Source organism: Callospermophilus lateralis, chromosome 4, assembly GCF_048772815.1.
Source record: "Callospermophilus lateralis isolate mCalLat2 chromosome 4, mCalLat2.hap1, whole genome shotgun sequence".
Taxonomy (NCBI): domain Eukaryota; kingdom Metazoa; phylum Chordata; class Mammalia; order Rodentia; family Sciuridae; genus Callospermophilus; species Callospermophilus lateralis.
Genome location: NC_135308.1, coordinates 39473831 through 39498647, shown reverse-complemented (window position 1 = coordinate 39498647; position 24817 = coordinate 39473831). Strand labels below are relative to the sequence as shown.

Below are 24817 nucleotides of genomic sequence, written 5' to 3'. Positions count from 1 at the left end.
CAAAGCTGAATGTCTTAGGCAGCTCCCATCCTGGAAGTGAAGATAAAAGCATTACATACGTATAAACACTGAGGCTAACCCCCTGTCCTAATTAAACTCAGTTTTTAGAGTGCTTGCTTATCATGCAAAAGGCTCTGGGTTTGATCCCCAGCCTGCCAACAAATAAAAAACAAGAGGGAGAATCAAAGCCTTATTGATTGACTGCAGTGTGAATTTCTATGCTCCTTCTAAAGGTTCTGATTAAGCATTGATAGAATCAAGTGAAGAGAGACTGTAAAGCAATATGATAGATTTCACAAGCCACACAGGAAACACTAGTTTCTTAAAGTAGTACTTCACGCTTTATAACAAGAATTCCAGTAAAGAAATGTCTGTAGTACTTTTAAGTGTGTATAGTTAACTGAAAAGTAAATCTATCAAGAATCTTAATTAATCTTGATGAAAGTAGATACTAATAATTTCACAATAACCCAAGAACTCTGTAAAAGCACTGCCACTGAATATTTTATTCAGAAAAAACAAAGGAAAAAAGAAATAAAAATCCTGGTCATTTGCAGTATCTATCAGCTTTCAATTTGGCTCTCCTGTTTAAGACAAATAAAAATTAATTAATGTAAAACATACTTTATACAGTCACACTACTACTAAATATAAAACTCAAACTTAGTATTTGTGTTTGTTTTGATTATATTACTACAATTATATAAAAATTTTACTAAAATTTTACTTTTTAGCATTCTTTTTTTAGAAAATAAAATGTAGTTTTATGCAATTTGTTTACTAATATTTAAGAAATATTGCCTAATGGCTTTTTTGAGTTATAACAGAAATTTTAATTACTTGAATTTAAGTCTTCCTAAATTCCTATTGGGTGCTCTGGTATATTTTTTATAAGAGATAAAGTACAGGACAAACAGCTTATTTTATTTTAGAGTCCACATCTTGAATATATTTTTTACCTTCTTTGATTTCTCAGAACTATATACATATTAATTTGCTCATTGGAAAAATTCTTATGACATTTACTGATTTCAGGTAAGAATTCCACCAAATAGTTACCAAGAAATATATGATTATATACTACCTTTATCAGACAATGTAAAGAAAGGATGAGTAATTTTGCAACATAGAACTTGAATGAGCGATAGGAAACTACTAACTCTTTTATTTGGCACATATTTGATTTATAGCTGCAAGCTCACAACTAAACCTCTCTACCTATTTTTCTAGGTTGTAAACTTAGAACACTATTTATTTAATTAGAAATATTAATGAACAGTTGTTATCACTATGCTATGATAAATACCCTGCACATTTCTGAATCTAATAAAACGGATCCAATTTCACTTATTATTTAATTTTTATACTTGAGTCATTTTAAAAATTCATCTATTTTTATCTCATTTTTAGGAACTTGTACTATTCTAATAGAATCTAGAGTTTTGATATTATTCAAACAACCTTCTAATTCTGGTAAGTAAATTTATGCAATAGTTTCAATCAACCCTGAATTTCTTACAATAAAGCTTATAAGACTCTGGTTATCTTTAATCAGATTTATGATGTCCTCTCTAGATAATATTACCATATACATAAATTAGAGATAAATACAAAAATTTGAAAACTATGGTAGTTTAAAAAGTACAATGGATTTATACATGCCACTTCTTCTGGATACTGAAAACAACTGGAAATACATAAACATATATTTACCTGTCCAGAAGGGTCTCATGCAAAAATCCATCTTTTCGAGCCCTTTTAAGTATTTTGCTGTCTTCTTTACTTATTTTAAGCTTGTGGTCTTGGAAGCTCTGAAATTTTTTTCTGTAAAGAAAATGTCATCATTGAGAAGTATCTCAAATTTTGATTATACATGTTTACTGATGAAATTGCTAATATCATTCAAGTCTTTCTCATTGAAAGAATCTAAGCATATTTAATAATTTAAGAGCTTTTGAACTACAAAGATGACCTCTATGACCACCACCAAGAAGGACGTCATTTGGGTATTTCTGAAAAGTCCCTTCTTCCAGGAAATGTGGGCTGGAGTCCCCTGGGTTCTGAAGATGAACAGCTTCTGGGTGACATCACAGCAATTCTTAAGGAACCAAGAGAAATGACGAGGCCAAGTGACTTTAGCCTTGAGGACAATTAGAAAAACTGAAGCTGAGAGAAAAGCTTTCAGCTGAGTGCTTTGCTTTACAGTACTCATTATGCTGCCTCTTCTTGTCCTTCAGTGTTTTTACTTTAAAAGTTCCTTGAGAAGTGCTTCACTATCAGATCTGTGAATCTAAAAGAGAAGAATACATACACATAATTGATTTCACATTGTTTTACATTTCCTTTGTCTTCTTCTGGGATGTCATCTTTTTTCTTGGTTTCCCTTTCAGCACAAGACCTAATCTGGATATTGGAGAGATAAGAGCCCAACAGGTTATACATTCATCTTCACCATTGCTTACCCAACTTATTACACAAGGCACAAGGACATTCTGGGTGATTTCCTTTTTTTTTTTTTTTAATTAATAACAGTGCTAGAAAATTGAAATCAGGGCCTCCAGCATGCTAGGCAAGGCTCTATCACTGAGCTATATTCCCAGCTTTCTAGGTGATTTTGTATGCAAAACAACATAATTAGGTATTAGACTGAGAAAAAGGCTCTAGGGATGTGTTTTGGTTTTACATGTGATTTATATAAAAAATTACCAAAATTACCATGTTTCTTTTCAAAGTATAAGATAAAATACTTAAGTTTTAAATGAGATTTCTGGCACTCAAAAGGCAGCAAAATTTCTTTTAGGGGGTGTACTATTTCTCCATCAGCCAACTTCAAATGATGCAGTAAGAGTTAATGGTATTATTCTTGTCTAAAAAGATTAGTACTGTTTTTCAAGCAGAAAAGAATACTAAAAGACTAAATTGACTGCTGTGAAATTAAGAACATCTGTCAAATGAAATCGAATGTACAAAGAATCTAACACAAAGCATGTATAGATATTTGATAGATACTTAAGGATTATGCTGGTAGTAGAGAATATGACAATCATTTTTTATGTTTTATTTGTAAAGATTAAGGTCATTTTAGAAATGGCTCCCTCCATTTTTAGAACCTTCTACTCTGGCCCTCCCTAACGTGTTAAAAACACCAAATTTTGTTCAGACAACCTGCAAACTGTGATTCCCAACAGAAAAAAATGAGGGGAGGTCCAGAATACTCAATATGAGAGAGACACCAAGAAAAAGAAAAGTAATCTAAAAAGAAAATGGTAGTTATTCTTTAGACACATCTTCATATGTGTTTGTCATTAAGATAAAGTGGATTTTTGAAAAAAAAATAAGGCTTTACTAAACGGCTTCATCTCCTTTGAGTTAACCACCTGATTCAGTTACTGGGCACTTTTATTTATAATTTCACCTTGACATGAAAATGAATGTGTAACTTTCACAATCAAATAAAAGAAAGTAGGATTAGGGAATTTGCCTCACATAAGGAACTTTTATTTCCAGCTTAATGACTGATAGGAAATTTTAAAAATGCCTTGTGTGTTTAATACTTCTCTTCATGTAAAGACAACATACTCATTCTTATAAAGAACAAAAATTTGAAGGATAAAGTCCTAGAAGTTCTGCTATAACTATGCAGTGATTAGCTTCACAGATGGTCAAGTATTAATAAACCAACCTAGTAACCTTCTTCTACATGTTGGTGCAAATATAATTTTGCACCACCTCTATGGGAATTAATCTTCAGATACACTTGCACATACACAAAATGATGCTCATTCATAATATTAAGTGCTTCGGCACTGTTTTTAAGAATAAAAGCCTGGAAACATCTCAAATTTCCCTCTACAAGAGAATAACTAAGTAAGTTAAAGTACATCTCTAAAATGGATCACTATGTAGCTATCAAAACAAAGAAAGAGAAAGAGGGAGAGGGGATGAAAAGAAAGGGCAGGAGAGAGAACTTTCTACACATATACTAATAGGAAAAATCTCTAAGATACAATATTACGGGGAAAATTTAAGGCATAAACTTACAAACATATTCATATATTTATAAAAAAAAAACTTCAGGGGCTATTAAAAAACAGGGAGTAATAGGGACAGGGTAGATAGAGTGGAACATGGTGTATAGAAATTTATGACTTTATATACTGTTATTTAAAACCAAGCCTGAGGGCTGGGGCTGTAGCTCAGTGGCAGAGCGCTTGCTTTGCTCGTGGGAGGCACTGGGTTCAATCCTCGGCACCACATAAAAATAAACAAAGAAAATAAAGGCATGCAGTCCATCTACAACTATAAAAAATAAAAATAAAAACAAGCCTGAAAAGTGCAGTAATTTCTCTACCACATTGTGCAAATAAGTCAGCAATTATGGGGTTTATAATTAAAAATAAAATCTATCTGGAACATATTATAAAAAGCCATGAAGTCTTTGAAGTGATAAGTCAATGTTATATAGAGCTGTAGTCATATCAAATATGTGACATGTATTAGTCTGTAGGAAAAAGTTAAAAGTTATGATTACCTTTATCATTTCTTCTTCTCCTGCTGTTTTACTTTTTGCTTCTATATCTCCTGCTTCATTACATCTAATAAAGCAACTATTTGAGGCCAATAAAGCCATCTTCCCCTAAATAAAGCAAAATGGCACACGAAAAATATTAAGAGCTATATGAGAATGCTGGCAAGAGAATCTTTAGACTAAATTATTTTTTTTTTCTCCTTGATTTTAAAAGCAATGTATTTCTCACTGGATTGGGGTTAAGAGTTTCAAAGTCACTAACTCAAGATTTTATTTTAAACGGTAGAGAAATGAGTCTATTACTTTTTGAGGGAATGTTGTGCTAATTTATGATCTTGAAAACCACAATTGGGTTCTATCTTGAATTTGTTATTGTATATAGCTGGTACTATCCAGCTACTGAATTTCTCCTTCCCTTGATCTACTTGATGCCCACTGGTCCTTGCTATTCTTGCTGCAACTCTTTGCAATTTGTTTAGCTCCTGTATATTTTTGTTCAGTTTTTACTGCTTAAACAGAAAAGCAGAATTATGTATTCTGTATCAATAGATTTAAAACATCCATATATTATAATTGCCTACTTACTAAAATTAATAAAAATTAATTTTATTAATTAATGAAAGGCTGACACCCCCAGCTCTTCATCTCTTTTGTATTAAACTATCTTTTTGTACAGTTTGCTTTTCTTTTTGAATTTCATTATGAAGTAACAGTTCTAAAAGCACTAAATTTACTTCAATAAACTGGTATCATTATTATTTTATATTAACTCAGCCTTTGCTTGCTCCACTGTCCACTTACCACATTCTGTAATTTTTGGAAAAAATACATGATTTCTGTTAGGAAGATACTCCTGAATTATCCTGTTTCCCTACTTGGAGACTCAAGATTTGCCATTATTTAAAGTCCTGGTTAAATAAGAGAGACTTATATCTAGGCTCCATGGGTATACTTAAACTATAGTAGGCAAAGGTACTACTGCTCTTTTTGTTGCACTATTGTGTTTGAGTTCTTTTGAAGATTACAAGTTCATATTGATCTTTTATAATTTAATGTAATTATATTATTTATTGTATATTAGACCTGTTATGATAGGGAGCTTTTATAAATAACCATGGCACTTACATCTTGAAAGACTGGTTCCCATTGTTCTCTTGGCCCAATTGCATCTGAACGACCAACAACAAGCCCATCTGAATTTATACCAAGGTATTTTCCATATCCAGATTTCAGTGCAATTCTTTGAATTAATTAAATGGATAAATGTTAAAAAGTAAGAACAAAAAATAAATATAGAACATAAAAACAGCATGTGAATATGTACCTGTGTATGTTTATATATTGAAATATGTATACATTCAGACTAGACATAATTTCAGTGTTCAAAAGCTATATGTGGCTTGTTGCTATCATACTGGACATTGTAATTTTATATACACAATATTACATTTTGCTTCTGAATATTCACATTATATAACATCTTACTTTATATATTACATAACAAACATTTTCTAAATTCACTGTTCTATAAATGTTACTTTCAGTACATTTAATGTTCTATTATAGGGGTATTAAAATTTATTTTTCTGCTATTATATGAAGTCCTACTAATATAGTTTTTGATTATGAAATTACTGATTTATCCTTAGGAGAGATTTCTAGAAAAGGAGGTTACTGAATCAAAACGTATCAACTTTAGGGACTGGGATTGTGGCTCAGCAGAGGAGTGCTCACCTAGCACATGTGAGGCCCTGGGTTTGGTCCTCAGCACCACATGAAAATAAATAAAATAAAGGTATTGTGTCCAACTATAACAAAAAATAAATAAATATTTAAAAAAGTATCAACTTTAAATTGCCATGTTCTGAGAAGTCACTTTCTCGAAAAGGATGTATCTATCAACTTGTATTCTCAAGTTACAACTTGTTTTTAATCATGGATTTTTTTAATACGTTTTTTGTAAGTGGAGACAATACCTTTATTTTATTTTTATGTGTTGCTGAGGATTGAACCCAGTGCCTCATGTATGCTAGGCAAGCACTCTACCACTGAGCCACAAGCCCAGCCCTAATCATGAATCTTTTTTTAAACATCCTTTCTCTAAAAAAATACTTAAAAATATGATACGCAAAAAAATTGCACCCTATTTAATTTGCATTACAATTATTGGTAAGAATGATGTATACATTTTTTTCATTTTCATTTTTAGTTTTTAAATTATCTAGTTTAATCATCTTAATAAATTTTTCCCGCAATTATGATTTCCAATTATTTTACCTTACTAGTCTCCTGTGATGTTATTTTACCTTACTAGTCTCCTGTGATGCCAGAATTGACAATGTAGTCATTTATAGGTTTATAACAATATAAAGCAAATCATTATCATATTGATGTAACCAATTAACTAGAATATTAAAATTCAATTTTGGTATCTAATACCCATTCTGCACTTCTTTCTCACTGTGAGAATAAAAAAGATCAGCTCATGAAAGAATTATAAAAACAGTAAATAAAATATTCTTTGGTTCTTTAGGATTAAGTAACATTCTCTGCTGGTTTCAAAATACTCCTTTCTTTTATCCTCCTGTTTCTTGACTTCTGAGTAATAAATCTATATGCCACAGCGTCAATGAACCAGGTTTTATGCTGTTTATTTTCTTCACATAATTTTTCCAACCTATTTTATTTCATCTCTGCCAGCATTAATTTTTTATAAAATCATGTTTTTCCAGCTAAGTATTATATATTGTAAGAATTATAATATATACTTTATACAGGTTGAACATCCCTACTCTGAAAATGTGAAGTGCTCCAAACTTCTCAATTATACACATTACCACATGTGGAAAAGTTTACAGTTGACCTCATGTAGCAAAATGTAAAAATACTAAAAGTATTGTATGAAATTATCTTTAGTCTATGTATATAAGATGTATATGAAATATAAATGAATTTTTTTGTTTACATGTGATTCCTATGCCCAAGATATATATCTCATTATGTGTGTGTATGTGTATAAAACTTTATATAGAAATATAAAATTCAAAATCCCCCAAATCAGAAATCCAAAACACTTGGGCATTTTGAATACAGGACAACCAATCTGTACCTGAAGGTTTAATTTTCCTCTTAAATAACAGTTATTACAAATCTAACTAAAAACTTAAACATATACTGGGTATATAAATAACATTTCTGAATGTCACAAAATCCACTTTTCAAAAAAAATGTTTGGTTTCTTAAATAGAAATTACTCTGTAGGCTTAAGTTAGCTAAGTAGTGGAATTTTTAATGAATGATATTGAAAAAAATAAAAAGTTGCTTAATTGTAGGTCAACTCAAACTTACCTGGAATCAGACAATTTGACAGCAGTAAACTGCTCTGGAGGACTGGGACCCTCATCAACTATAGGAGAAAAGGATTGAAAATATTTAATATTGTTATATATATACACATACACACACACAAAGATACTCTTTTGCTTTAAAACATTTTTCTCCTCTGAAAATTAAATCTAAGGAAAGATATTTGGGCACAATTGTGATAATATAGTGTTCACAGTATTATGATCTTGTTATCTTATCACTACATAGCTAATTTTACATGCTTCCTAAGATATGTTGGCATGAGATTTATTTAATCAATTCCAAGATATTTTCTCTTTGTGTCTTAAAATACAAAACATAAGTAAGCACTTAATATTTAAAATATTTATTTGTTTAAGAAATGACCATTCTGACCAAATGATACTACTCCTTTTTATACTTCACACCTCATTAATGTTTCCCCAATAGGCTAAAGAGAATGAGAAAATTTCCAGTTGCCAACTATAACTAGGCTACTTCTGGCAAAAGTCTGAAGGAAACAAATTTAAACTTTCGACTTAACCAGGTTTTCTTTTTTCTTCCCAGTTAGTATTTCAATTATGTTGCTTTTGATTTCCACAGAAACTCTAGCATTATTTGCAATGTTTTCAAATGCTTATTCTAGAAAGAGGAAATTGCCAATAATGGGTAAATACTAAGGATGGGAAATGTGGAAGAATACAATGCAATGACTCCATTCTTTTAGAATATGCTGGGGACTAGTTAAAATTTGGCCCAAGTGTATGAATGTCATAAAAACCTACATATTAAGGGCCTTTCCCTTTGAAAATTTTCATCAGCTACAAACCTTCTTTATGTGGTGCTCCCAGTGTAAAAAGACCATTGTCAAGAGCATGAATATAGGTTCCTTTATCCATTTCAATGGCAATGGTTCCTGAAATTTCACCAAAGTTGGATACTGTCCACCAGATTCCTAAAAAGTAAAATCCAGATTGAAACTCATTTTTAGGTTTGACACACATTTTTGTTCTTGTTATAACTTATTTTTTTTAAAGTTTTTGTTTTGCAGTTATAAGAAATAATGCAGAGATCTTATTTATTCTTTACTTACTTTCCCCTAATGGTAATTAATGTCTTTCATAACTACTGTACAAGTCAAGGCTAGGAAATTGATAATGATATAATCTATAAGCTTCATTCAGATTTCACCAGTTTATAAGCCCTTGTTTGTGTGTATGTAGGCACATTCATGTGACTATCACCACTGTCAAGAGTAGGTTTTCTTTAAATCTAATCTTAGGTTTCAAATCAAATCTTTTTTTTTTTTTTTTTGGTACCAGTGAGTAAACCCAAGGGTGCTTAACTACTGAGCCACATCCCCAACCCTTTTTTAAAATTTTGAGACAGGGTCTTGCTAAGTTGCTTAGGGTCTAAGTTGCTGAGGCCAGCTTTGAACTTGCGATCCTCCTGCCTCAGTCTCCTGAGATGCTGGGGTTACAGGAGTGTGCCACCATGCCTGGCTAAACATAATCTTTAAACAGGAATATATGTGAAGATAAAAAATGGTTTAGAAAAAACAGTCTCATTCCAGAACCCCTCAAACCATCCATCCATCCATCCATGCCTGTTTTCCAGTGGCAGTGTCTATTATGAATTGTTTCTTAGTCCTACAAAAAGAGGTACATATGGTAGTACCCTTTTTTGCAGGGCATACATTTCAAGAGTCTCAGTTGATGCCTGAACCTGGGGCTAGTACCAAATCCTATATATATCTGTTTTTTCCTATGCATGTATACCTATGCTGAAGCCTAATTTATAATCTAGGTACAATATGAGATTAAAACAACAACAAAAAAAGAACAATTGTAACAGTATGCTGTAGGAAAGTTATATGAATATGGTTCCTCTATCTCGAAATATCATTCTTTTTTCCCCCTCTCCTTTTCACTTAAAGGAATAACTTTGTAGCTTCTTTTTGGCATTTTCAACCTTTCGGCATCATTACTCTTGTGCTTTGGGGTCATTATTAAGTAAAATAAGGGCTGTGTAAACACAAACACTGTGATAGCATGACAATTACATCTGATATCCAAGTGGGCTACTAAGGGAGATTCATATATTAGCCAGGAAGGTGAGAGATCTGATCATGTTATACCAGATAAAATGCATTTTAAAACTCATTACTTATTTCTGGAATTTCCTCTTTAATAATTTTAGACCTTGGTTGATTATAGGTAATTAAAACCACAGAAAAAGAAACTGTGGGACAAGTAAGTGGGGGGGGGGGTCACTGTAGACTTTTATGATCTTAGATTAGAAACAAAATTAGTGGAATCTGTATCTGTGAACACTAATGATCACCAATAAAGTGTTAAAGTTAGAGTCCAATTATATAAGCAATCATTACAAAAGCTTATATATTTTTAAAAAATATTTTTTAGTTGTAGATGGACATAATACCTTTATTTATTTATCTTTATGTGGTGCTGAGGATTGAACCCAGTGCCTCATCAGTGCTAGGTGAGTGCTCTACCACTGAGCCACAACCCCAGCCCAGAAGTTTATATTTTAATAGAACAAACATGATCTCAAATCTTTCCTTGAATTGTACTTTAGCTAGAGTAGAAATAAACCAATCATTAACTGTATATTAGACAGTACTAAGAAATTCTTATTAATTTTACAAGGTCTGATAGTGGCACAGTGATATATATAAAAAGAAGTACAAAGCAGAGAGGGGGAAAGAGGGGAACTTGACTGACTGACCTTATAAAAAAATGTACATTTATGGGCAGGATACAAGATGTAAGGCTAGAGAGAGGCTTGGGATTCTAGTAGCGGGAATACTGTTTCTCTGCGAGTTATTAGAGGACCCCCAATAGCTGCTCCTGTGCAGGTCTCCAGACCTCAGCATCAGTGCAGGACTCCCTGGCGCTTGCCCACACAGGACCACTGGCATCAGCCCCCGCGCAAGACCACCAGCTGCCCACCTGCCCAGGAATCCTGGCCACTGCTCCCACTCAGGATACTGGGCCACTGCCTATACGCAGGACCCCCGGCCGCCACTCCCATGTGGACCCCCATCTACCAACGTGGGCCACTCCTGGTTTCCTCCATCTTGGGACACTGCAACCACTGCCATGTCCCCTACACATGGTAGCTGGCACCTAGGGACACAGGACAGGGTCTGGAGAGAGCCACTAGCCATAACACTACATGCACACTACAGAGCTGCATCTCTGAACACGGTGCCTAATGCCACCACCTGGTCCAACCCGATCTGACATCCCATTTCTGAAAGCAGCTACCTCCTTCTGAGGACACCTTTGTCGCCATCCTCAGTTGGGGCAAATCCCAGCTTGGGACAACTGTTGGGTCCTAGAAGCAATATCAAGGTATTTATAGTCCCCAACTACCCCCATCTCCCACAGCCACTAACCCAGCACAGTGCGTGTGGCTAGGTGGCTAGTCTGTAGCTTGTAAAGCCTGGCCCTGAACTGCCCAATACAAAACAGCTCTCTGTGGCAGGTGCACAGCTTCCATAGTGCAGCCAACAAGACCTCAAAGAGAAAGGTTCGTTGGGATGTAGAAAGGGAGAGGGTGAGTGAGATACAGTTTAGAGACTGAATTAAAGACCAGGAATTGTGAGGTCTATAGGTGCTATAAGGAGATAAGACCAGGCGCCCACATCACACCAACAGGCCTCAAAGAAGAGGCCTTGGGGTGCAGTCTTCTATCAGGACAGGCAAGTGCTATACCCTACCTCCAGGAGCTCTGCCCGCAAGACCAACCCTCTCACCCTAATAACTTTTCCCATCCTGAGGGAGGAGATACCAGCAAACAACAGAAAACCCCAGCTACTGGATGAGAAGCGGGAAACATATTGAATTCCAACAAAACAATCCTTATAAAAATTTCCTTGGACTTTTTTTTTTCTTTTTTTCTCTCTTTTCTCCTGCCCTCATATCCCCAACATTTGTGAAACCATGTACTTTTCATGAATTGGCTATGAGTTCTGGGATGTCTGAATAGTATATTACAGCTGTGTTGCATATTATCTCTTATTTTTACATTTTAAAATTTTCTTAATTTTTAATTTGTTTTTTGTACTCAACTGTCTTCACACTTACTTGTCTCCCTCAAATTACTTTCTTTTCTGCTGCTACTAGCCAACTTCTTTAGATTCCTCTTTCAAGCTTCCTAAGATCTAATAACTCTCTATAATCACCTCCTACCTCCTTTAACATCTCATCCTACACCCCACCCCTGGTTCTCTCTTTGGCAACCATCAGAAACTGTAGACCCTTTAGCAAACCAACTGTATATATTATAGATAATAATTTCTGTATATTGTGACAAAACCGTAAACATCTTACTAGAAGCTTTTTGGATTAAGACTGTATGTTTGTACTGGAATCTGTTAATATTGTTCTCCACCTTAAAGGAGAGGTACTGGAAGCCTGCAGGGACACTATAAGCCTACAGGGTAAAAACTAACACCTTGGGTCTACAGTGCTAAAAGGGAAGACACACGAACAACATGAAAAAACAAGTGGAGAAAGTGCCCCCCCGCAAAACCAAGATACTACATTATTAGAATCCATGGCCAGCATAGCAGAAAACAAGACAGAGAAGGAGTTCAGGATGTACATGCTTAAAATGTTCTGTGAATTAAAGGATGATATAGGAGAGCAAATTCAGACAGCCAAAGACCACTTCAATGAATAGCTACACAAGCAAATACAGGAAGCAAAAGATTACTCCATAAGGAGATAGAGGTTCTGAAATAAAACCAAACAGAAATCCTTAAAATGAAGGAAACAAAAAACCAAATTAAAATCTCAATAGACAGCATCACCAACAGATTAGATTACTTGGAAGATAGAACCTCAGATAATGAAGATAAAATATATAATGTTGAAAAGAATGTTGACCACACAGTGAAGATGGAAGAAACCATGATTAGAACATTCAAGAATTATGGGATAACATAAAAAGACCAAATTTAAGAATTATTTGGATAGAGGAAGGTACAGAACTACAAATCAAAGGAATGAACAATCAATTGAATGAAATAATCTCAGATAATTTTCCAAACATGAAGAATGAATTGGAAAATCAAATACAATGGCTTATAGGGTGCGAAATGTGTAAAACCACAACAGATCCACACCAAGGCACATTATAATGAAAATGCCTAGTATACAGAATAAGGAGAGAATTTTAAAAGCCACAAGAGAAAGGAATCAGATTACATATGGGGGAAACCAATTAGGATCTCTGTAGATTTTTCAACCAAGAGCCTGAAAGCTAGAAGGTCCTGCAACAACATATACAAGCTCTGAAAGAAAATGGATGCCAACCAAGAATCTTATATCCAGCAAAATTAAGCTTTAGATTTGATGATGAAATAGAAACCTTCCACGATAAATAAATGTATGTAGTATGGGTGTCATATTATAATATCTTTGATTTATATAAAATTCCCCAAGGGGAAAAAATGTGTGGGTATGTGTATAAATGAAACAACATTGGAAAAATAGTCAAAATTACTATTGCTAAGGGGTATAGGTACATATGGGATTCATTATACTTTTCTATTGTTTTTAAAAATTCAGTTAATCACACTTTATACAATTTACTATGCAGATGAACAGTTTAGACTTCTTACAACTAATTTAAAACACTGGTAACATTTTAGCTATCACAAGCTGTAATCAACTGAAAATAGATGTAAGACCAAAATGGAAAGGCTTACACCATAAAACTTTTAGGGGAAAAAATGGAAAATCTCATGATATTGGTGTTTTCTTTTTTAATTGTAGACGGACACAATAACTTTATTTATTTTTATGTGGTGCTCAGAATTGAACCCAGAGCCTCACATGTGCTAGGCAAATGCTCTACCACTAAGCTACAAACCCAGCTCCATGATATTGATTTTGTACTGACTTTTTTGCATGCGATATCAAAAGCATAGGAAACAGAAGAAAAAATGTGACAAATCGACTTCAATAAAAATATCTTTTGCCCATCAAAGACTACTGTTTTTCTCTGTGTATGATATTGGAAATCAAACCCAAGGGCTCCCACGTGCTAGGTAAGCATTCTACACTTAGCTACAACTCTAGCATTTTTTGTTTCTTTCTTTTTGAAACAAGGTCTTGCTTCAGTTAGAATCCTTATATATGGTCTTATGATCAGCATATCCTTCTTAAAAATGTAACAGTTAATTATTTAATTTTTTTTGGTATTTAGTATACTCTAGGCCAGATTAATTTTTTTCTTTTTTTTTGGTGGTGCTGGGGATTGAACCCAAGTCCTCACAGACATGCCAGGCAAGCACTGAACTACACTTAACTACACTTCCAGCCTATACTTATTAAGTGAAATAATTTTAATATAGCATCTCAATGGTAACTTGCAGAGAAGAAATTTTTGGCAGACAAGCTCTTCAAAATTTTCAACTCTGCCAAAGTAGAAAAATGATAAAATATATTCCTTATATAATTTTGAACTGATAAAAGAGATGTCTTGAGTAGAAACCTGTTTTTTTCTCCTGAGATTTCCAGTGGCCTACATTCAAAGATGGAAGTATGCTTACAGGTTTAATGACTAAAGTAATGTAGCAAAATATGTGCTGGTATTGCCCTAGGGATTCAGGCTGAAAAAATGCAGTCCTCTAAAGATACTAAGAACAGTTGTCTCTGAAGCTGCCCATCTCTAAGTCAGTTATAGCTTAAAGCTATGTTTATGTGCTACATTGAAGTTGAATCTCAGAATCCATTCTAACACTTTACTTACTACTTTGTCCAAACAAAATGTAGAGACATGCTTAAAGCTATTTGCTTTTAAACCTTACATAGACTGTTAGATATTGCTACAGTGCATTCTCACATCACATAACAAAGCTTGACATATAACTTTTTATGTAATTGTTTAGAAAACAATATTGTAATAATGTTTGTGATAGTAAGGACCAAATCTATGTTGTTTAAGAATATCTGGCACATAGAAGGGACTGAATATATGCTTTCTAAATATCAAATGGATGGATGTCTTAGTATAAAAGTGACTGAAGCTGATAATATACTGTCATAGTTCCCACTCCTTCTGTTATTAAGGCTACTAGAGACACTAAAGGATGAGTCTATACTTTGAGAGGCCTTACTCTGTGGTTAATTGATCTCCCAGTGGTGCTCACAGCTTTGTGCTTATGGCCACACAATTATCAATCCTTTCTAAAGAGGTGAGAGAGATGAGAGGTTGTGCAACAGTTTATCTCACTTTCTTCTTAAAAATATTTTTTAGTTGTCAACGGACTTTTATTTTTATTTATTTATTTATATGCAGTGCTGAGAATATGCCTCACACATGCTAGGTAAGCACTCTACCACTGAGCCACAACCTCTGACTTTAGTTCCCAAGAAAAACAAGTTATTTAAGAGTTTGACAAACTATGCTATTAAAAAATCTGGTTACTTCCAACCCTGGCAGATCTCACTGAAACTGTTTCCTTACAGACATGCTCTTCTATATTACTGTCCAGACTTGATATTTTCCATGTGAAAGGCAGAATATGCCAATCCATTTTGGTTTAGATCTTCCTTCAGGGCCTTACATGAAACCAACAGAACAGTTTTAAAACATTAAGTTTTCTTTCTTTTCCCCTTCAAAAATAGGTATACACCTACCTATAGATCAAGCTTGAAAAAAAAAATCATGTGAAAGAAGGTAAGAGGACAAAAACAAGACACAAAAGGACTTCCAAGACAGAGTAACTGGTACTGGACTTGTCCTTCCACCATGAACAACTAGGACATAGGACAGAATATATGAGAAAACTGTTTTTCAAGTATTGGAACAAAGGTGAAGTGGGACTGCTGTCTTGAAGAAAAAGAAAACACATGAGGTGAACCTCACTATCATTTTGTTTTTCTGCCTAATGGCAGTTTTGCAAACATAGGGCAGGTAGCGGAAGCTCCAGAAGAACCCAGAAATCCCACTGAGCTGAGACTTAGAGTCTGGAATTTACATAGCAAGATACTGTAGAAGAGGGAACTGCATAAAAGTGGGGACCCTTAAAAAGTGTATATAAGGTTTCTCCATAGGTCTTTGGTCAAGGGCTCGGCTAAGGCATGTACTGGGTAGGATTCACAAGGCCTAGAAGAGAGACCATAGTTCCTGAGAACTGAATGGAGATACTGGAGAGAACAGGATATTGGGAGACATGAGGATGGCTTCAACACATGAGTATACTTGGGCATTTACTTGAAGCCCCATAAGGACCAATGCCTAAAGTAAATGCCACAATCTAGACAGGCACAACCAAATAGCCCTAACAATTAAGAGCCAAACCAAAAAAAAACAACCAACCAACAAATAAATAACTACCAAGCCTTACAGAAGCAAAAAATTATCAATGATTTAACTAGACTTAAAGGTAAGGAACATTATCAGAAATAAAAATAAACATTTTTATTAAGATAAATGGTTGATTTTAAAAGGACGATTTAACAATCCGAAAAGTATATACATCTTAAATAGAAATTTAAAATACTTCCAAGAAAAACTTAGAGAAGTAGACACATTGAGATTTGGAGAGTTACTCAGTCATTTGTAGAATTAGTTAAAAATCAGGAAAGATACAGAAGATTTGAAAGTCTACTCCATCCCCCAAATGATCTGACATTTAGAAAATATATAACTGACATATGCAGAATATATTTTTTCAAGTATACACGCAAATTCACAAAGGATGTATATTCTTAGATCATACTATGAACAAATTAGAAATCAGCAATAAGATATCTACTATATCTCTACATGGCAGAAATTAAGTGGTATGTTTTCATAAGGACTAAAATTAAAAAATCCTCTTTGGTGTAGATAACATCACAAGCGAATTCTATCAAACGTCTGAAGAAGAAATCTTATACACTATACCAAACCAAATATATTCCAAGAAAAAGGAAATAAAAGTGTAATCTCTCTCAACACAAATACAAAAATAATAATAAAAAAATTAGAAATCAAATCTAGCAAAATACAAAGGGCTATACACCACAACCATATGGGGTTTAACTCAGGAATGTGAAGAGAGGTCACAAGTTGAAAATGAAATCAAAGTAATTCACTGGCAGAATAAATGAAGAAAACATGCACAACATGTCAACACATGCAGAAAAGAGCATCTGACAGAATTGAACACGTTTTGTTAAAAATCCCAGGATATGCCAGGCGTGGTGGTGCACTCCTGTAATGGGGGATGGGGGGCACTAGCAGGAGGATAGTGAGTTCAAATTCAGTCTCAGCAATTTAGTGAGACCCTGTCTCTAGCAAAATATAAAAAAGGGCTGAGGATGTGGCTCGGTGGTTAAGCACCCTGGGTTCAATTCCTGGTTCCAGAGAAACAAAACAAAACAAAAAAATAATCCAAAGATACTGGCCAAGTACAGAGGTCATGCCTATAATCCCAGCTAGTCAGGAGGCTGAAGCAAGAGGATTGCAAGTCTGATGTCAGCCTGGATAACACTGTGAACCTCTACCTCAAATATCAAAAACAAAAAGGGTTGGAGATGTAGCTCAGTGGTAGAGTGCTTGCCTAGCATGCAGGAGACCATGGGTTCAATCCCCAGTATTGCAAAAAAACCCAAAAACATCTCCCAGGATGCTAAATGATGCTAATTTTGATAAAAGAAGTCTAAGAAAATCTTACAGCTAAATCATATTATATGGGGGACGACTACTAAAAGCTTTCTAAGTAAGACTGAGAACAAAGCAATTATGATTATTCTTATCACTTTCATTCAATGTTACAGAAGTCCTGTCTAGAATAAAAAAGCACTAAAGAGAAATAAAATATAATAAAGATTGTAAAGGAAGAAGAAAAGCTATAGGGCTGGGACTGTGGCTTAGTGGTAGAGTGCTTGCCTAGCATGTGTGAGGCACTGGGTTCGACTCTCAGCACCACATACAAATAAATAAAATAAAAAATTTCATCAACAATAAAAATATTAAAAAAAGAAGTAAAGCTATAGTCACAGGAAATATGGGTGCATACTTCTTGGTTCTCTACATAGTAAACAAACAAAATCAATAAAATTAATAAGGGAATTTTATGTCTCCAGCTATAAGGCTTGATATATAGATAAACTGATTGTATATCTAAATAATGACAGCAAACAAAGAAAATTTTAAAATTCAATTTATAAAGAATTATAAAATATTTAAAAAAAATTTTGAAAAGACATGAGAAGACTATAACACCTAAAACTAAAATTATTTAGCTTCTATATGGCTAAGATGTTGATGCTCCCCAAGTGATATGAATTTAATACAATTCTTCCAGAAAATCAAGTGGATTTTAATGTAGAAAGTAATAAATTGATCCTAAAATTTATATGAAAGTATAAGTGACTTGGGATACTTAATCTTGAAAAAAGATGTAAAACAAATATATATGGGGCTGGGATTGTAGCTCAATGGTAGAGCACTTGCCTAGCATGTTTTAGGCACTGGGTTCAATCCTCAGCACCACGTAAAAATCAAGAAAAACAAAACAAAGCAAACAAAAAACAAAATAAAGGTATTGTGTTCATCTACAACTAAAACAATTTTAAAAAAAGCAAATACATAGAGATTCAATTGATTTTAAACAAAGAAACCAAAGCAGTTTCATGAGGAAAGTCTATTTTACAATGGGGCTGAAGAAAAATATTATCCATGTGGGGAAAGGGAACACTTGACACCATCTCACACTATGTCAAAAATTAATTTGAAACGGATAATAGAGCTAATGTAAAAACTAAAAATGCCTATCACATATCTAAAAGCAAAAGTAGATGAATTTTTCATAACCTTAGAGTAAGCAAAATATTTCTTAGAACAGAGGTAAGAAAGTTACCATAAAAGAAAAACAAAACAAAACAAAACTGAGCTTTAGAAAAACTAAAAACTTCTCACCAAAAAATAACAAAGACAGCTGGGCATGGTGGTGCATGCCTGTAATCCCAGTGGCTCAGGAGGCTGAGACAGGAGGATTGCGAGTTCATCACCCCACCTCTGGTGGGGTGCTAAGCAACTCAGTGAGACCCTGTCTCTAAATAAAATAAAAAACAGAGTTGGGGATGTGGCTCAGTGGCCAGTGCCCCTGAGTTCAATCTCTGGTACCTCCTCACCACAAAACAAAAAACAAAGGCAAAACAAAACACCAAGAAGAAAATGAAAAGGTGCATGAGGACTGGGAGAAAAGACTGATAATACCATCAACTGCTGGCCAGGATGTGGAGCAACAGGGACTTCTGGGACTTTCACTCATTCTTGGTGTGAGGATAAAGTAGCACCAATTCAGGAAATCTGAGGTGGTTTCTTTTTATAGTTAAATATTCACCTTTCAACACATTAATTCCACACCTACAAGTATTCCCAAGATATTTACCCTAGTTTTAGAATTGCTGATTTGTTCTTTCAAAAAAAATGTGCAATTTTCCAGAACTATACCATTTCCCACTTTTACATAGATTTAAAGCAGTCATAAATTAAGAAAAGCCAGAATACAACTTGCCACGTTGTAAAAGTAAAGAAATTTCTTCTTAAGTACAGGTATGGAGAGGATAAAACAGCTAAACAGAGAATTGGCTCTTAAATGTGTTTGGGTCCATTTATTTCTAGTACTACCTACAGGATATCTACATATTCTATTCTGTTTAATTAGGAGTTTCATTCATTTTACTGTTTACAAAATAGTTATTTTTACTATGATTATACTTCCTTGAGAGGCAAATTATTGACTTCTACAAATAAACTGCATAGATGTTCAAAGAAAATAATTTGGTTAAATAAACTTATCTACAGTAGGTCTTTAAAATGATGGATAAGAAGCTTTGCCTACTAAGGAGTTTAAAGGTGCCTACTAAATCCAAGAGTCACACTTCCTCTCTCCTGCACATTGTTCTGAGGATGAAGAAAAATCATCAGTGACATCTACTGGGCTCACAAATATGAGAAACCTTCAACTCTAAATATACATGAGCACTTTCAGACAAAAATTAATAGGTCATAAATTTCTATCTAGGATATTATTTTAAATGGAATCTTAACAAATGTTAAGTTTTCTCAGAATAAAGTACTGAAATGACCCACCAACAATATCAAGTTGGGTTTTTTCATCATCTTCTCTCTTTCTCTTCTTATCTTTGCTTTTTTTCTTCTTACTATGGGAAAAAAGTATGATAAATGAGTTTAGGCATATTGTTTTGGGTGTTAAATGTCACTAGATATAAGCACAGAAAAGTCTTAAAACTGTATAAAAGGCCTTCCTCATCCTGTCACTTCTTAGTTCTATAATTTCAATATTATAAAAAGGTGAATTTTATGGTATACAAATTTCCCTACACAGTTAATAACCATAAATCATCATTAAAACCACCTTTCATTTGGCTCTATTTATTTCTTTGGTCACGTGTTATATCATTTAATCCTCATAAGTCTTTACCAGTATCAACAAATACAAGGAAACTCAGATTTTAATCAATTTGCCACTAATTACAAACTCCATAATCGGTGCATTCCCCATCTGAGCTCACATCTCTATCAAAACCCATATCCTTAATCACTGTGTATGTAACTCAGCCCAGTTTTCCCTTGCATATTACGTGGGAAACAATCATGAATCTTTTTTCTTTATTAAATTATTTATTCTATTTTATTATACATGGTGGCAGAATGCAACTCATTTCATACTACACACAGAGCACAATTTTTTCAAATCACTGGTTGTACACAAACAATTATGAATTTTTATGGGGAAGGAAAACAAAGGTGAAAACTAATTTCTCCCAAAAGTCAGTTATCGTTATCACATACGGGAACAGATTAGCGCAGACCCATCATATAGAGGTCGGAACGAGGCCTCCCTCTTAACACGACGCTCCTGGGCTACAGGTCTCCACTTTTCCCGTCTTTTTTTCCGGGCCGCTACAGCTTGGTCGCCTCTCTGCCAACTGTCTGCCCCCAGCTCTGCACAAGTGCCGCGAACTGAGTCGCAGCCTCTGTAGAGCTCAGGGGGCTAAAAAGACATAACTCTAGGACTTCGAAGGGACTCGCCCGCCGCGGGGACGCGACAGAAAAACCGAGAAGCCTCCTGCCCGAGCTTCAGGGTCTCACCTCTTAGCCTTCGTTCCCTTCAGCACAAGTTTGGTGGACTTCACATAGGAGTATTCGGCCATGGTTCTGACAAGGCTTCTGTACCAGTTACTGAGACCTGACTCAGGGCAAATTGCTTAGACTGTAAGAAAAAGGTGGAGCAGAAGCAAAATTAAGCACTCCGTGAGAACTTACGAACTTGCTACAGTCAAACTCGTACTGCGGGATACCCTCTACGTTTACACCGGAACACTGACTTTCGGAGAGGAAAATCTGCTTCCTGTTTCCTGTCGGGGGAGCTATGGCAGCTGCAGAGGACCTAACTACATCAGCATTCCTTTGCGCCCTCTGGTGGAATTCCCGGATGTTAGGGCTTTTATACTTTCTTTCTCCCCATGCCCCGCTTGAGGCAACCAGAGAACAGCGCCTCTAGTGGATGCCGGCAGTCTCACAGCCGTCATAAGCTCCTCCTGCTACTGAGACAGCCTCATGCTAGGTTTCAGGAGTTAAGTGATGAACCAGAGGGTAGAGTGACTCAATTAGCCCTCCCAGCGCACTGAACACAGTTTTAGTGAATTTCGTACAACTGGTCTGAACCTCATGTAGACTTCGCAGTTTGTATATTTACATAACCTCTGCACTTTCCCCGCCAGAAAACTGGGAACAAAGTATGTATGCGCATGTCAAAATAAATCCTTTCCAAGGGTCTTAGTGGCACTGCATGGGGCCTGTGCTAAGATTTTAGAATACAGTTCTTTTTTTGACAACTCTCCTCTACATTCAACCTGCTTTTGGCCATTATTTATTGCCTTCAGATAATTAAAAAATGTATTTGTCCAAATTTTAATTTAATTTAATGTTTTTTGCAAGAGAGTTAGCCTAGTAAAAGTTACTCCATCATGACTGACTCTCCACTTATTGTTTTTTTGCTCAATCAAGGACCTGGGATTTCCTAGACATAGATAAAAAACTCTGACATCATAAGTAAAGAAATAATTAAAATAAATACGTTCCTACACAATGAACATTCAGAAAATATGCTTGAATTCTTAAAATGGAATAATCAAACCAGATTGCCCAGTATCCACTCAAATACACAGGTAGAGTTCCTATTTGGTCCTTGTGTAGATTGATGAGTCCATGGCTAATCTTCAGTTAATCTTTGAAGGAACTATAACCCCATGCTAACTTCCTACGATTAAGAATGTGCTGCTTAATACTACATTTTATTGGCCAAATTATTATAATGTGATAGTTTTCATGCTGTGATTAAAAAAACATCAAAAATGTCTCTCTTTTTATGATAGTCAGTGCTACTATCACTGGAAGAAGCTCAATGCACATAAGCTCCATTATAATTTTAGGCTTTCAAATGTTGCAATTCACTCATTTAATGTAAAGATTAGAAACAAAATGAGGAAAAGAGTGACATCATACCTTTATTATCCTTTTCCTTACTTATTTCCAGTTTTTAAGAAAGCACATGTTTAATTATGGGAATATGATGGTATTAAGGCACATTTTTCCTTTTGATATTTCTTGTGCTTATAATACTGCATGCAGCAAAATCTCTGGCACTATTAGTTGTGTTTCTGTTTTATGCTGGTGGAAGGCTGCTCTTAAATTTTACTGAGGCTTATTTTCTGTGATGGAACAAAATAAACCTCCTTTCCATTTAGTCTGTTTCAACACTGCTTCATATTTCATAAAATACAAGTTTTATTTTCAGAGTGTGATGTGAGGACTTACAAATTACAATCTGCAGGTGGTTGTTTTTCTTACAGTGTTTTGCAAACCTAATGAGGTTTTGCAATCCTGAATGCTGCTACTAGAGAAGAAATGACAACAGTACTTGTGTTTATTTTTCCATCATACAATTTCCTAATTCCAATTCTTGGTAATAAGTGAAACTACAAGGAAGAGAACAAAGAGAAGAGAGCACATATCTTTATGTCTTTTTTGTTTTTAATTTTTTGTACTTGTAAATGGACAGCATGCCTTTATTTTATTTGCTTATTTTTATGTGGTACTGATGATTGAACCCAGTGCCTCACGCGTGCAAGGCAAGTGTTCTGCCACTGAGCTACAGCTCCACCCCTCCTTATTTCTTAAAAGGGAGAAACTTAAATATAAGTATACTCCAAGGTAAGCAGTCAATTTTTGACTTCTCACCCCAGTCTCCTGAATGCCACCTAATAAAGTTGACCGATAAGCTGACGGTGACTGTATAGCTGCAATCACACAGAAAAAAGTACTAGATTTAAGTTTCTAATCTCTCGTGTACTCTTTTCCTTTGTTATCCTTTATGTGTGAGTCACAAAATGTTATTCCCTATCTTCTTATCCTGCTGCTAAATATGTTCCTCATTTTTTTTTTTGAAACTGACAACCAAAAAATACCCAAAGATACACTTAGGCTCAGGAGAAACTGAAGTTATGATAATTGCACTTAAGACCAAGCATGTATTTAGTCTGAGGTTACTTGTATATGTAACAGTTATCTGAAGCTATGGTGACTCTTTTGGAAATGACCAGTTGAGCCTATACCAGCCTAGGCTCTTCCATAGTTCCTCAGTCCCATAATGCTATTTTAGATCAGTTTTAAAGTATTCTTTCCTCTTGTTCTTTAGGGGAATAATTTCTGTAAATTCCTACAGAAACAGAAACTTTTTGCATGTTCTCTTGTTCTTCATTTTTTTGGTCCCCAAATCCTCTCTTGAGGACTTTTTATATATCCCATCACTGTCTCTCAACCTCTCTTCCTATTGTTACCCCCTTTTCCTTATTTGTATTACTTTTGACTCTTCCATGAAAATGTCCCTCTCTTTTTTTTCAACAAGAATTTAGCTCTCATTTCAATGTATCCAAAGTTGGAGAATCATGTACTGTGACCCCAAGTATGTTTTGGAACTTTTCACTGTCCCCACCCATCAACTCAGGCTTTGAAGCACCTGCATTCACACCCATCACCACTGCAATTGATTTGCTTTTCATTAGTGTGCTGGACCCACCTGAAACCTGCTCATTGTGTTCCTCTTCACTTCTCCCACTCTCAATTTCAGTGACTTAAGCATCTACACTAATGTGACCTTACATCTACCTGCCTTAAAATTCTGTTTCTCAGCTTAGCTGATCTTTTACTCCACCTTAAATTACTTCCAGGCTAACTACAGAACACATTTTGCCTTTGCTCCATCTTGGCAGTTTGTATTTTATGTCTAATTTATTTATTCATTTATGCAGTACTGGGGATTGAACCCTGGGCCTCATGCATACCAGGCAAGTTCTCTACCGCTGTGCTACATCTCTACTCCTTTTAATTTCATTTTTGAGGCAGCATCTTGCAAAGTTGCCCAAGCTGAACTTGAATTTGTAATCCGCCTGCCCAAGCCTTCTGAATGCCAGAATTACTGTGTCACTGGGCCTGGCATGTTACTAGCTTTTAAACATGTAGTATTATTTAATAGTTATAAAGAGTTCATAGTGTATAAGCTAACATATGTGGTGCTGAGAATTGACCCCAGTGCCTTATACATGCCAGGCAATTATGCTACTGCTGAGCCCCAGCCCCAACCCCAATAATAATTTCTTATATAAAATGTAAATATTACATCTAAGAAATTTCACATCATACCCAGTTCCAACTGTGGAGTGCCCTCAGTTTTTTCTTTAATATTTAAAATATTACTGGTCTATTTGTCATATGGTATGAATAAGAAATGAAGGATGCATAGTCATCTCACATGTCTGAGGACACTTTCTACACTTCCCTCAGCTATTCTGCCCATCCCCATTGTTGTAACTTATACCCACAAGT

The 24817-nt window shown here is 34.8% G+C and overlaps 1 protein-coding gene across 1 annotated transcript; it reads right to left on the bottom strand.

Annotated features, from left to right (window-relative positions):
- Nucleotides 1-482: 482 nt before the first annotated feature.
- On the bottom strand, nt 483-21259 carry Frg1 (FSHD region gene 1). Its single transcript, XM_076852427.1, has 9 exons — nt 21023-21259; nt 20000-20070; nt 8703-8828; nt 7877-7934; nt 5654-5768; nt 4532-4636; nt 2312-2403; nt 1714-1824; nt 483-584 (listed from the first exon to the last, which is right to left on the bottom strand). Exons 1-9 carry the CDS (start codon nt 21082-21084, stop codon nt 548-550), a joined length of 777 nt encoding a protein of 258 aa, XP_076708542.1. The 5' UTR covers nt 21085-21259; the 3' UTR covers nt 483-547.
- Nucleotides 21260-24817: the final 3558 nt, after the last annotated feature.